Raw genomic sequence first — 15,584 nt, forward strand, 5'->3', positions numbered from 1 at the left:
CGGTGGGTTGAGTTATTTTTTGTAATACCACCAATCTTTTTTTAATCTCACTGGTTTCCATATTTTGATATTTATTTTGTCTCGCTCTTTCCTCCAGATCCTTCTCTCTCTCCTCCCTCTCCCTCTCTCTCTTCTCTCTTTCCTCCCTCTCTCTCTTCTCTCCCTCTCTCTCTTCTCTCTCTTCTCCCTTTCATCCCTCTCTCTTCTCTCTTTCCTCCCTCTCTCTCTTCTCCTTTTTCCTCCTTCTCTTTTTTCTCCCTCTCCTCCTTCTCTCTCTTCTCCTTTTCCTCCTTCTCTTTCTTCTCCCTCTCCTCCTTCTCTCTCTTCTCCTTTTCCTCCTCTTCCCTCTCTTCTTCAACTCCTTCCTCATCCCTTATTATCCTTGAATCGCTTACACCCCATAGAATATCATACATATATTCATCAGGATTTCTTGTTATTCCTGTATCCAAAATAATTTTTTTACAACAGGAAACCAATAAAATTTCTTTTGAATTTCTAAAAGAGCCTTACCTTTTCTTAACTTTATAATTTTTTCATTATTTAACATTTTCATTAAATCTAAAGTTGTCGGTTTATCAACATCAGCATAATGCCAATCTTTTATTGAAAATACCTCATTCTTATGTTGTAGAACATATTTATTAAAATACCGAATACCCTTTTCTTGAAGGTATGCTTGGACACAGAAATGATAATTTTCTTGAAACATTCTTTCTAGCATTTATGTATTAGAAATATATGTTAGAATAATATTATGGCACGAAACACCTCCCCATCTTCCCATAGTTAAATCATTTTGTATTTCCTTACTTATTATATATAATCCTGTTTTTCTGTTTTCATGAGATAAACAAGGGCAAAACCATTATTATATTTACCCTTATTAAATTCTTTTATTTGTTGTTTACTAATCGTGGCCCCACAAAACTCATTCTCGATACCAAGTGGATAATATTCTTCCTTACGAGACTGATTTAATTGTTCCAGGTCTTCGAGGTTAATTTTAAATGACCAATTATACCCTAAATCATTCATATCATACCCCCATTGTTCTATTCTCATACAAACGATACGCCCTTCTTTATAAAAATTTATTTTAATTGGAACTGTGAATTCTGTATGACCTGGAGATAATATCAACACTTCTGTATCTTTGGAATACACGGCCGTTTTATTTAAGGATATATATTGTGATAAATCGCTTAATCTCACAAAGTCATTCGCGTCAGTCGGGCTTGGATAATTTTTTTAATTTATAAGCATTTTTCATGTTAATATTTTTAGTTATATTATATTTATGTCGTTCAGCCTGTGCCTTTGTGTAATAATTTGATAAATCAATATCCAGTTCTTGAGATACACCAAAGATAGAACTATCTTTACCAACACAAGTCATTTATATTAGATAAAAAATAATATCATAAATTTTTTTATTTTTGTTGAGTTGAAATAACACATATAGACATAATTGACCACAACACTTGGAATTTAATTCTTGGACTTGAAATGTTTGATAAACACCATTCTGTAAGAATTTTATGACTTCAACAGGTGGTGGAAGACCAAAACTATCAAAATAATATTTGTCTTGACTATTAAAAATACAAACCCAATGAGAACCGTTCCCATTATTATCTTCTAAGTTCATAATAATATTCTTTGTATGTTTCGGCACATTTGTTAATTCATCTCTCATACAAATAACCACATTATGAATTTTTAATTTCTTACAATATTTGACAAGTTGTAAATTTGATGTTGTATTCTTTCCAAATTCTTTCAACCACTCATCAATGCTCATTTATTTATTAGAAAGATATAATCCATTACCTCTTTTTGTTAATTTTACACCTGCTTGTGCTATAGAAGAAAGCATATCTCCAACTAACAATCTCGCTTTATCAGGCAGATCTTCAAGTTTTTCAGCAAAATCTACAATTACACCACTTCCACTAATTTGTTTCTCCAACTCTTTGTTATGTCTTTCCAATTCTTTTTGAGCCTGGAGTTGAGCCTTCCTTTCGTTGGCAGTTTTCACCGCTGTTGAAATACCACCCGTCAATGCTCCAACCGCACTTAAACCAGCAAATAAAGGAATTAGAAATGGGAGAAATCCTCCACTCTTCTCTCTTATTAAATATTTTTTCAACATTGGTTTTGTCATTTTAATTTTAAGTGAGCCAGTGTCATTCAAGATTTTAACCTGTTCTCTTGTGAGCAAAACATCAATTCTTACTGCTCCTTTTCTCTGAATTGTATTAACGTTAATCGTTCAAGGCTTTTGATTTTGAACACAAGATGATAGTTAATGAAGATTGATTTGATTAACATATACCCCAGTTGGTACTTTGCCACTCATTTATTTAACAAAAAATTATGTGAGACTAATCATCACACCATTATCTGTATTAATCTGCAATTCTGTTTCTTCCAAAAGCAAACAATATGTATCAACTTCTTCACTCTCTCCTCTTTCAATGTATAGGGAAGTATCCACTCGATTAGACTTTATAGTTTCCTTTTGAGCACTCAGGTCAAACGCATAGATTGTATACAAACTTTTAAATGCTGTCATATCCAAAATAGGTTCTTTATTTCCATTACTTTCACACACCTTTTGGTAAGACTTGTATGCTTCAGCAAAATCATTTTTTCCCAATTAATTTCCAATCTATCTCGTGGATAAAATGTTCCATCTAGAGAAATGCGAAGTTTTTTCACCTTAGCATTATCACTCAATGCATTATTCTTATCAGTCGCAGTATCACCATCTGGCTTTTTAAAAATGACTCACAGATATCGTGGCTTTCCTTCCAGAACACCCAAATTCCACGTGTAAGTAGTTTGGTTGAGTTTAACGTGTTGACATCTTCTTTTGAGGTATGATACACTGAGTGGTTTCTTTGAGTTAAGTCTTCGATTCAACATCTCTTCTGTTTTAAGATTAGGAGTATATTGACTGATATACCAACTCATCTCCTCAATTACAAATTTATTCTGATCACCAAAAGCATTACCAACACCAAAAAGCAATCGATTTTCATTATCATTCCTTTGTAGTTGAAATCTAATTTTAAGACCATACAGAACTTTATCATGATCACAAAATCCAAATATACCTTTAAGAGGAACTGCCACAGTAAAACTATTTTCTGCTTTTGTATCATCATTATACGCTCCTTTCCTTTGAGTATATCCAGGGTCTGTGTTTGTTCCCGTTGACATATCAGGAATAAAACCTTCGACAGACCCCTTTCCCATTCTATCACTGAATGTATAGAGTGTAAATTTCATCATTTCAGATACAGCAGAGACATAATCAACCGCTTCAACTTCTTGTGTTCCAATATACAAATGCACACTATCAAACATTTTCCAGAAGAAATCATTTACAAGTGTAGCATTTGTGTTATTCCCAGCTTTAGTGAATTTAAATTTACACAACAAGAAACTTTCGGAGAGATTCAAATAGGTTTGTTGATTATTTATTTCAAAACTTTTTGTACCATTCGTATTCCAGTCTGTTCCAGTTATTGCATTTACCTTGAAGTAATCTTCTTTTTTAGTGGAGTTTGAGATAATAATAGTATCATCCAAATCATAGATACTATCAATTGCTTCCATACTTGTATTTATTTAGGAAAAAAGATGTTAAAACTTTTGAAACCCTGATCCAAGTATTTGAATTATTTTCTGTCGTTCTTGGGGGGACAAACTGAGTTTTGCCTTTCTTAATTTCTTTTATTGCTTGTAATTTATGAGATTCCTTCTGGGCATCTTTTATGCTCTTTACAACACCTGCTACATTTCCCACAGCAGAAGCAGTTGAACCAATTAGATCTTTATGTTTAAGAATAGTTGAACCAATACCCATGAGAGTATCAATTATCCCATCTCCTCTAAATTGATTTCCAACACCCCTTTGTCTCTTAGGTTTATAGTATCCTCTACCAAGATACATACCTTCACCCTTGTAGTATGGGGAAAGGAACATCCCATCCCCTGTAATTATTTTATATTTTCCCAACTCGTGCTTCCTCACAATAACCATCGTATTTATTTATTGGAAAACTTCACGTAGGTGAAATCTGATGGATATAACTTCTCCATTAAAAGAAATCACACGATTATCTTGGTCGGTTATCCTAAAATTTACTCTGTGTATGGTTTTTCCTGACACAGGGAGATAAACCAAATTTTTGGGTTCCATATTGAATTTATAACCAATTGGGGTTGAGTATGCGCTGAATGAAAATATTGTATTTGTTTTTTTTCCATCATTATAAGCACCATCAATCAAATCACAGTGAATTAACACCGAATTTATTCCTGAGGATATTTGAATGACATTATCACTGTAAAATGTCCCATTAGTTTCAATCTTTTTTGAGGAGAAACCCAATAACTCTCTAAATGAATTATCAATTGTGAAATCAACCTTGTAGTTATTTTTAACTTTAATCGTTGATTTTGAAGTATGTTTTTGAATGTCTATAACAATATTTTTTGGTTCATCACCCTGTTCTTTCATAAGACGAGCAATTTCGGAAGATATTTGAGAAATCTCATATGCTCCGGGTGAGACTTATCGTTTTGTATCCACTTCCTGGATTATAACTAAACTTGTCATTTTTGTCAGTTATATTAAATAAGGTATTATAAGTTTCCATAGACAATAAAGATGCCTCATATTCTTTTGTTGGGTCAAGTTGTAGTGGGTATGGGAATGAAGATGTGTGGTCGCTTGTTGTGAAATTGAAACTAAGGATTGTGCTTCTCATCTTATTTAATATGAGATAAAATGTCTTTATATTGATTTTTATTAATTATTTTCATGTTCATCAACTGGTCTAAAATGGCTGATGCTTCATTAAAACAATTGTTATTTCCAGCCTTCTTACTACCTAACAACAATAACAGTCTATTAACTAATTGCGATGGGTCATTTGGAAGAAAACTAACACCTGAACCAAGGATACTTAAAGCCTGAATAATGTGTTTCTCCTTCTCATTCTTTCTACTTTTACCAGAAAGAATAACCCTATAATTTAGAGTGTTCAGCAGATCAATATATACTCTATCATCATTATTTTCCATATCCAATGGTTTATCAATATACTTTGATTCATCCCTCACAGTTGAACCTTGTCTTCCATCTTTTGTGAGAAGAAACATTAATCTCGGAGTTAGTTTAACAGGGGGTTGAGCAGAACGCAAGAACCTTAATTCATCATTAAATATCAATACCTTTTCTTGAAGAAGATGAAATATTGCTGGTTGTTCTGTTGGAATGAGTCCTGCTTTGGTTTTTGAATCCGCTGAATATTCATTGTTTTGAAGAGCATTCACAATATAATCAGGGGGTTTATTAATCTCTTCCAGTTGTTGAAATAAACCTTCATCATCATATACCTTTAATTCTCCTAAATGCTCTAATTCTTCCTCCGTCATTTGATCAAAATCTTTTAACATTTGAAGTTTTTTAGGAGTATATTCTACTGTGGGAACTGTGGAAACATCTTTCATTTTTTCTTGGGAAGTTTTTAAAAGTGGTTTAAAAAATTTCTCTTGTTTTCTTTCAAATTCTTCTTCGCCCGTTAGTTTCTGTCTGCATTTCTTCTTTATGTCTTCCTGCTGTTTTACAACTTTTGAAACCAACTCTTGATGTTCCTTAAATCTTCTTGCTCTTTCTTTTGCATCCATTTATTTATTGTAAAATATAATTTAATGAATTGTAAAGATCAACAGGGAAATTTTCCTTTTCTTCATCATTCAAGTAGATGTGTTCAAATAAATCCTTTTCTTTAAATATTTCATCAAATTCTTTATTAACATTAATGCGAGTTGTAATTTCTTCTTCACTAATACTTGCATCTCTGCTTTTCATACGTTTGCGTTGAGTTTCTTCATCAACATCAAAACCGAATGATAAAATCTTCACTCCGCTCAGATGTTTAATAATTTGTCTCGTTCCTTCTGGATTAGTTTCTAATATCCCAACACCACCAGATTTTAGTTTCCTTAACTCACTCTTACAATGTGAATATTTTGTTGTACCAAGAGAAACCTCCTCAAATATTTGACCTTCATTCCTCAATCGCATATGTTCCTCCACTGAAATATAGTGATAATCTTCACCTTTTATTTCTCCAGGTCTTATTGCTCTAGTTGTTGTTGATACAATGCGTATCACGGGGTGTTTTTTAAGTAAATTTACAATATTCTCATTTGTACTACACAAGAACCTTGATTTCTGAAAGTTTTTTTCCAGAAGCAGATTTACCCACAATATTTATAATAATAGTTGTCATTTATATATGTAATTGTTTATAAAACAAAAAATATATCCCTTAATATCTCATCTTGTTTCACAACAATATATTTATATTTTTCAGTCGTATGCTTCATGTAATCCTCAAATTTCTTTTTACTACATAATGTAGAACAATTATCTCTCCAAAAATTATTGATATCTATTGAATTTAACTTGAATAAAATAAAAGTATTAGCATTGTTTCTGATGGAACGACGAGGAAGTTGAAAGTACAATTGACTAAGATAAATACAATTACAAGAAGAATGTCTCCCTCTTGTGTAGTAGCTGTCCATTACCGTTTGGTTTCTCTCATTAACACAATCATCAAAGATAACGAGGTTCTTTTTTGATTTATCCAAATCTTGGGGAGACGGTATATCATCCGTATTATCACTAAGAATACAAGTTATAGGATTTGATTTCTTTTTACATCTCTGTGTATCACAAAATAGTTGAATTATATCTTCAATGTTATAATCATTTAGGTTTTTTTGACGTTTAAATAAACCGATTATATCTTCTTTTGAAGACCAGCATTAAAACCTTGTGAGAGTAGTTGATACTCTGGTTGAAAACTCGACTTTGTGAAAATTATTAAATTATCATAATCTAAAAAGTTGGGAGTGAGGAGCATCTTTAAAAGTAAGCAGGTTTTTCCACATCCACTTGAACCAACTATGAGACATCTTAATGAATTTGGGAGATTTTTATGGTTGTTAAATTTTATCTTATTTTCCCAAATGGGTAAAAAATCATTCATTTATATATTTGGAAAACAGGTTATTTAATTTATTATTAGCTTTTTTAGAAACTCTATATTTTATCCTAAGTTCAGGTTTAATTTCAAGATAATCCATTATTTTATTTATACAATATCTTGTGTTGATATTTCCCTGAAAATTACATCCATGAATAATATATAACAACAATCCTTTGAATATTTCTCTTATACGTTCAGTTTCTTCCCTTGTAAGGAAAGGTGTGTTATCACCCTCATACTTTACATTCATTTCTCTAATCAATCTTGTAAAGTAATTCATTTTTGGTGTAAATCTAAAAGAATTATTTTCCTTTTTATATTTTTTATTATCATTAATTAGAAGATAATCACAGAATATACATTGTTTATAGGCTTTTGACTCTGTGTTTAATTCCCGTCTTTCACACGCAGGACAATTCTCAAATTTGTCATATGGAGAATCAGGAAAGTCTAGCATATTTATAAAGTAAAACTTTACTTAAACTGAAATTCATCTATACTTTCAGTTGTATATTGACTCATATTTAATAATATTACCATCGATATCGATATACTTTTTTTCATTATCAGATTCAACGACAACATTTTTTATATTAAAGGTAATTTTAAAATGATCGTTAACTACTATTGAACGAAATGTCATTTCACCTGATATATAAACCCGATGTTGAAAAATTTATTAAAAAGATATTAAAAGAAATGAAAACTTTAAAGTTTTATATGGGAGTGAAAATGAATATGAAAAGACAAGATGAAGAACATACTCCTTATATGAGAACAGATCTTCATTTTATAACATCATTTCAAGATTTTTTGAATAGTGGGGTTTATGAAGAACTATCAAGACAAGAGGAGGATGTTGATAATACAGTGGTAGGAAGTGGATTCAATATTAATAAAAATCATCTTTTTAGATATACACATTCTAAAATCAAACCCTCTTAAAGCTTCTTCTTATATTGAATTACCAAAAGAAATAAAACTAAAGAAGGCAGTTGTTAATATTAAGAACAATGATAATAAATGTTTTCTCTGGTCTGTTCTTGCTCACTTTCATCCACCAAAATGTAATTCAGAAAGAGTAAAACAATATATGAAATATGAGAATACCTTGAACATTAAAGATTTTAAATTCCCAATGCCACTAACAGATATTCCTAAATTTGAGAAAAAGAATAATCTTTCTATTAATGTATATGGATTAACGGATACAAACAAAGTTCAAATATTAAAAATTTCAAACAACTATAAAAATGAAGAAACACACATTGATCTTTTATATTTTAGTGTTGGAAAGAATTCACATTACACATACATCAATAATTTATCAAGATTAATCTCTTCTCAGGTATTCAGAACAGCAAACAAAATATATCCTTGTAAGCGATGTCTTAATTCATTTCATACAAAAGAACGATTAGAACAACATTCAAAATATTGTAGTAATCATAAATCAGCTGTAATTACAATGCCTAAACCTGGTGAAAAGATTTCTTTTGAAGATTATAATAAATCTATCATGCACCCATTTGTGATATACGCTGATTTTGAGTATATCCTTAAAAAGATAAATACTGCTTCTCCTAATCCAAAAGAATCGTATACAAATAAATATCAAAAACATATTCCTTGTGGTTTCTGTTATTATATCAAATCATCTGTTGGAGAAAAGTATAACAAACTTGAACATTATCGTGGAAAAAAAGCCAGCTTCACAAGAGTTTGTAAAACGATTAGAAAAGGATTGTATAAGACTCACTAAATTAATGAAAGAAACAAATGAACCGATGAAATTAACTAAAGAAGAAAAATTAGAATTTAGAAAGAACAATATCTGTCATATTTGTGAGGGGGAAATTAAGGAGTCTAAAGTTAGGGATCATTGTCATCTTACTGGTAAATATAGAGGTCCCGCTCATTCCTGTTGTAATCTTAATTATAAATTACCTTCTTTTATTCCAGTCTTTCTTCACAACAGCGCCAACTATGATACACATCTATTTATAAATGAACTTTCAAAAACACCAGGGAATATTTCTGCCATAACAAACACAAGTCAAAAGTATATTTCATTTACAAAAATGATATTCACAAAACCTTTAACTCGTATTAGGTTTCTAGATTCTTACAAGTTTATGGGAACACCACTAGCCTACCTCGCATCAAATCTAAGCTCCACGGACTCTTTTCCAAATCTTAATTCATTCTTTCCAAAAGAGGAAATTCTCACTAAAGAGGAAATTCAGATTAAAGAGAGAATTCAAAGTAAAGAGGAAATTCTAATTAATGAGGAAATTAATGAAGAAATTCTAACTGAAGATGAAATTCTAATTATAAAGAAAATTCGAACAATGAATGAAATTCTTACTAAAGAGGAAATTCAGATTAAAGATGAAATTCTGATTAAAGAAGGAATTCTCACGAGAGAGGAAATTCAAACAAGGAATGAAATTCAAAGTAAAGAGAAAATTCTTACAAGTAAGGGAATTTATCCTTATGATTATATGGATTCATTTATGAGATTTAAAGAAACACAACTTCCTTCAAAAGAAAGTTTCTATAATAACCTTTATGAAGAAGAGATAAGTGATAAGGAATATAAACACGCACAACAAATATGGAAAATATTTAAGATAAAGAACCTTGGAGAATATCATGATTTATATCTAAAAACAGATGTTTTATTGTTAGCTGATGTGTTTGAAGCTTTTAGATCACTCTGTCATAATAAAAATTGTTATGGATTAGATCCTGCCCACTATTTCACAGCTCCTGGTTTAGCTTGGAGTGCAATGTTGAAAATGACAAAACAAGATATAGATTTAATCAGTGATGTTGATATGCTTTTGATGATTGAGAAGTCCAAGAGAGGTGGAATATCACAAGTATGTTCAAAAAGATATGCTAAAGCAAATAATAAATATCTTCCAAATTATGATAGTGAAAAAGATAGTAATTATTTGATGTATTTTGATGCTAATAATTTGTATGGATGGGCAATGTCTCAATCTCTGCCTTATGGTAAATTAGAGTGGGTGGAAGAAAAGGATTATGAAAAGGCTTTGATGAATATTGTTATTTCTTCTCAAGAGGAATTGAATGACGAAGAAGAAGGTTATTATTTTGAAGTTGATTTGAGGTACCCGAGTGATCTTCATAATAAGCATAAAGATCTTCCTTTTGCATGTGAGAAAGAAACCCCAAAGAAAGAATGGTTAAGTGATTATCATAAAAGTTTTAATATTAAAGGTAAATCAACAGAAAAGTTATTAACAACATTCTATGATAAAGAGGGATATGTTTTGCATCAGAGAAGCTTAAAACAGTTTTTGAGAGAAGGATTGAGAGTAGCTAAAATTCATAGAGTTTTAAAATTTAAACAAAGTCCTTGGGTGAAAAAGTATATTCAATTCAATACAGATATGAGAGCAAATACAAAAGTAAAATTTGAAGGGGACTTTTATAAATTAATGAATAATGCTGTATTTGGAAAGACTATGGAAAATGTTAGAAACAGGCAAAACATTAGATTCGCAACATCTTGGAAAGAAGCTTCGAGATTGATAAATAAACCAAGTTTTGAGAGAGAAGAGGTTTTTTCAGAGAACTTTTCTGCAATTCATATGAAAAAGGAAAGTATTGTAATGGATAAACCAATTTATATTGGAACAGCAGTTCTTGATTTATCAAAGATATTGATGTATGATTATTTGTATAATGACTTAAAGAAAGAGTATGGTGAAAATGTTTCATTGTTGTATATGGACACTGATAGTTTTATCCTAGATATAAAAACTGATGATGTTTATGAAGATATGAAGAAAAATATTGGAGTATATGATACAAGTAATTTCAGCAAGAAGAGTGAGTTATTTTCCAAAAAGAATGAAAAGGTTATTGGTAAGTTTAAGGATGAGTTGGGTGGAAAAGTAATGAGTGAGTTTATTGGATTGAGAGCAAAGGCATATGCTTATAAGTATGGTAATCAGATTGATAAGAGGTTAAAGGGAATAAAGAAATATGTAATAAAGAAATCAATAACTTTTAGAAATTATGATAATTGTTTGATGAATAAGAAAGAAGAATATAGGAAAATGAATACAATAAGAAGTTATAAACATGACATATATAGTGAAGAAGTAAATAAAAAGGCATTAGGAGCCTTTGATGATAAGAGATTTATTTTAGATAATGGAATAGATTGTGTTCCATATGGATATTGTATGATAGAGTGTATAAAATAGATTGTGTTTTAACGATGGGAAGATGGGTTAGGGTTTTTTTAAGGGCTACCGCCGTGTTTTTTCACAATATATAAATGGTTAAACCAAGTATTAATCAAACTAAAGAGTGGAGAAAATCTCAGTCTTGGTATATAAATGGAAAACATAATGAATGTGAAAAATATCAAATAAGTGTTATTGAAAAAATAACTAAAACAAAGGTAAATAAAACAAATAAGCGAATCAATTTAAAAAGTAGTAAGTTAGAGGATGTAAAGAAAAAAATGAATATCCTTGAATGGACTGAAAACTTTGATGGTTATCAATTGAACAATGAAAAAACAATTTACTATAATCTCAAAATGATATGTGGCTCAGGAGGTGGTCAAACAAGAGCATTAAGAGAAGTTTATCATTTCGTAATGGCACAAAAGGGGTATCTTAAAAAATATAAAGATTCAAATGTTTTGTTTTTCAATATTTTAGATGGGGATTATTGTGCAAAGAAAATTAAACTATTGAAGGAATTTGAGAATGAACAAATCTTTATAGGTTCAATGAGTGAGCTGTTCAACCCCCAGGTGTTCAATTCAATGAGGTTCAACCTCCAGGTTAAAAGGGGAGACAAATAAATATACCTTGGGATAAAAATGGGGTTTATTTTTAGGGAAAAAAAATAGGAATCGCTGAAAATCCCCCATTCATTTACATGGGGAAAAGTGAGCCAGAACCAGTATATCCACCCTACTGCTGAGCATTGATTGGTAATAGTTGGAGAAGAAGCTGCTTGAGCATGTTATCCTCTCGGTTATTCTCAACCAACAATTGTTGCAGACTTCGTAGCAATTGAGAAGGCTTACGATCCCCCAGCTCTTCAGAAATAAGAAGTTGATGCAATCATTTTTGCTCAGAGGCAGATGTGCGGTGAACGAGCTCTGTCTTGAGGGTGTCATACCGCCTTTCATTGGTTGGCTCAATGAGAATGTCCCACACCTCCTGTGCTATCTCTGGCTAAAGAAAAGCCACGACTTATGTAAATTTTGTCTCCTGGGCTGTGATGCCACAGGTTAAAAACTGCGCATCAACTTGAGCGAACCATACGGTAGGGTCATTTGCCCAAAACAGAAGTAGCTTCAAGGTAACAGCTGCAACGGGAGGTGCGACAAAAGGACGATTTTCATTTGACATGACGGAATACGTGACGAATCACTCATGTCAAATCACGTCGCATTTGTCAGATCGAATTCACGTCAAGGTCACCAATTGTGGTGATAATTCCTTTTAGTGTGCTGGTTATGATGATGGTGTTTAAACCCAGAACAATAGAAATCTCACTCACATTCGAAACGCAATGATGCGTTGTAAATAAAGTCCGGTCGATGACCAGTCCTTCTGTCGTCTCTCTTGCAGTTGTGAAGAAGGGTCTCTTGGAACTGAGCCGCCAAGGCTTCAAAATGGCGTTGAATATAGCAAGCAGAAGAGGAGACTCATTCGTGAGCATCATGGTCACCCAACCAAACAAACAAAATCCACTTTGTTTAATTGTCTTGATGATGTGGAACAAGTCACGATTAAATACTGACGTGTTGAGTGACTCGTGAATAAGAAAAGGGTTGTCAGGAAAAGCACGTGAGTGTGAAGTGATGATGAGCTCCCGTGAAGTGGACCTTGCAGTGTCCTCTACACCTACTGGCTCTCTGAAAAGACTTGACTGAGTGGCTGCTCGTGTTCACATGTTTGCTTTAATACAAATATTAGCAAAAATGCAAAGAAAAATTAATGAGTCACGACACACACACTACCTCAAGAAAGCCTACACCCCCTTTCAAATTTTCACCTTTTGTTGTCTTGTCGCCTGAAATTAAATTGCATTAAATCAGACTTTTCCCACCTTTATTTACATGTCGTAACCCACAACTTCCGAGCGAAAAACAAATTCTACAAATTTCAGAAAATTGATGAAAAATACAAAACTAGAATATCTTGGTTGGAAATTGGCCTCTTGGTCAAAAATACAGGGATTGAGATGCATTATTAAAATGATTTTAAAAGAAGAAGCATTTATATTTTTATCTAATGTAGATTCAGTTTGGAGCTGTTGAGAAAACATGGGGGTGGGAAATGTAGAACCAGAAGCAGAAGTAAATTCAAGTAGAAATGAGAATTGTTAACGTTTTTGTTTGTTTTTGGGGATTTTTTTGAATCGAGAAGAGGAAATGGTGAATATTGTTAAAGTGAGATTAGGATATACTGTATAGGATAAAGGCGGGATAAGAAATTCCTGGTAAGAAGGAATAAAATGTTGTTGAAAATTTGATGATAAAAGCTCAAATGGTAAAGAAAGAAATACGGAACAGAGTGCAAAACTCGGCTGACTCGCGCCGCGTGGCGGACAGATGGATAATGCCTAATTGTACAGAACTCATCGACTTTGCCCTTTAACATTTTGACCCAATTATTAATTAGTCTCCTTTATATACTCATGATAATGATTTTTTGAAAATTTGATGATAAAACACTCAAATAGTTAAGTTATGGCCTGGACACACACACACACACACACACACACACACACACACACACACACACACACACACACACACACACACACACACACACACACATACACACACACACACACACACACACACACGAATGCAAAACCCCGTCTCCCGCACCGTGGCGTATGGGCTTATAAGACAAATATATTGTGCTTTGCTGCATCTCAATACACAACCTGTTGCTCTTGCGCTTCTGCTGAGAGCATATCACATTGTTCTCCTGGTCCTGTTTTTGAAGGACATACAAGTTGTAATCCAGCTTATCCTGGTTCATCTGGAATTCCACTTGTATTTGCTGCATCTGCTCTTCCAGTACCTGTTGGATGATGTGGATGAAGGGGTTTGTGGATTATTATGTGCTACCCTGAATACAAATATATGGGCTACCTTTATCATCTGGAACTAATTTCCCACCTGTATGTTCGTGAGAAGTCGAGTTCTAACTTCAGCAAGATCTTCAAACTCTTCATATCGCAGTTCATCCATTGCTTGCTGATGTTCCTCAGCATGCCTAGCCAGCTTTCTTGTGTGTTCCTCCTGCTCACCATGTTGGAGTGTGCATATCTCTCAGTTCACAATTACTCACCTCATCTCGCATAACACAGTACGTTTTTCAACCCCAGAAAAGTTGCTTTCTTCTCAAATTGGGATCATTTACATATGTACTTTAAACTCGAGCAAAGTTGATGGTGCACCATCGCAAATCCCCACACTTCCCACCTAAAGGAAAGTTGAAAGATTGCAAAAAGTTCCACAAGGTATGACCAAATATCAAATTTTGAGTTAAATTTATTTTCCCGTTTTGACCCCTGTGACCCAAAGTTCCCACCTCCTGGAGCATTAACTAGAGGTCAAATTCAAAAAAGTTGTTACATATTTCATGAGTCTCCCAATGTCGATTGCCAACACAAAGTTTAATCAAAAAAAACGTTCAGAAATGTGCCCGTAATTTCATTTTTCAGTATGACATTTTGACCCTGCCCCGGGGGCAGAGTCAAAATTACACTGTGCTTGCACCTTCGTGCCACGTGGTGATCATTACTACCAAGTTTGGTGAATCTCTGCACCTCCATTTCGGAGGAGATAGCATGACAGATGGAGCAGATTCAATATCCCCCCCTCCCCCCGTTTGTTTTTACAAAAAGCATGGGGATAATACTAGTTACAATTCTGCTTGAAAAGTTGTCATTCATGCAATTGATCATTGTGATTGATCCCACATCTTTTATCTCCTGTCCTCGTCGATCATTCTCAAAACTGAATGTGGGATCATCATAACATCAACATTGACTGTGCAATACGAGTAAGGTCTTGTCGGTGATTAAGTATGTATATATTTTTACAATAATGGTGGTTTTTATGTGTATAGTGAGCCAAAATGTGTCACGTATTACTTTTGTTACGATAATTCCATGAAGAACGTAAATATCACTTCATCGGACCAAGCCGTATAAGTGTTAGATGACCAACAGGTGGGATATATTTTACTCGCTCAATGTTTGAGAGAATTCTTTGCCATATGTTGTCAACTCGGGGTATAGCAGCCCACACTTACAAGTCTCAGTGGTAGCTTGGAAACAATTTCACACAGAGCTCAAAAGAGGTGCAATTGATTTATTCCACCTTCATCGACCATAAGTGGTGTTTGACCGAAGCCCTTGGTTTGCTGTCAAGGATGAAGTAAAATATGACCTTGTGGTTCAAAATATGACCTCGGCCGT

The 15,584-nt window shown here is 32.9% G+C and overlaps 1 protein-coding gene across 4 annotated transcripts in view; it reads right to left on the reverse strand.

The window, feature by feature from the left end:
* DRC1 (dynein regulatory complex subunit 1) overlaps positions 1-15,584 on the reverse strand; it is a 77,152-nt gene that overhangs the window by 51,413 nt on the left and 10,155 nt on the right. For all 4 annotated transcript variants that reach the window (XM_085890070.1, XM_085890068.1, XM_085890071.1 and 1 more), the window contains exons 8-9: positions 14,278-14,400; positions 14,040-14,179 (exon numbers count right to left, since the gene is read on the reverse strand). In XM_085890070.1, the coding sequence (XP_085746196.1) occupies positions 14,040-14,179; positions 14,278-14,400 (263 nt within the window). The remainder of the gene's footprint in view (positions 1-14,039; positions 14,180-14,277; positions 14,401-15,584) is intronic.

The sequence above is a fragment of the Eptatretus burgeri genome, chromosome 7 (assembly GCF_056783735.1).
Source record: "Eptatretus burgeri isolate ZD-2024b chromosome 7, Ebu_testis_v1, whole genome shotgun sequence".
NCBI lineage: Eukaryota > Metazoa > Chordata > Myxini > Myxiniformes > Myxinidae > Eptatretus > Eptatretus burgeri.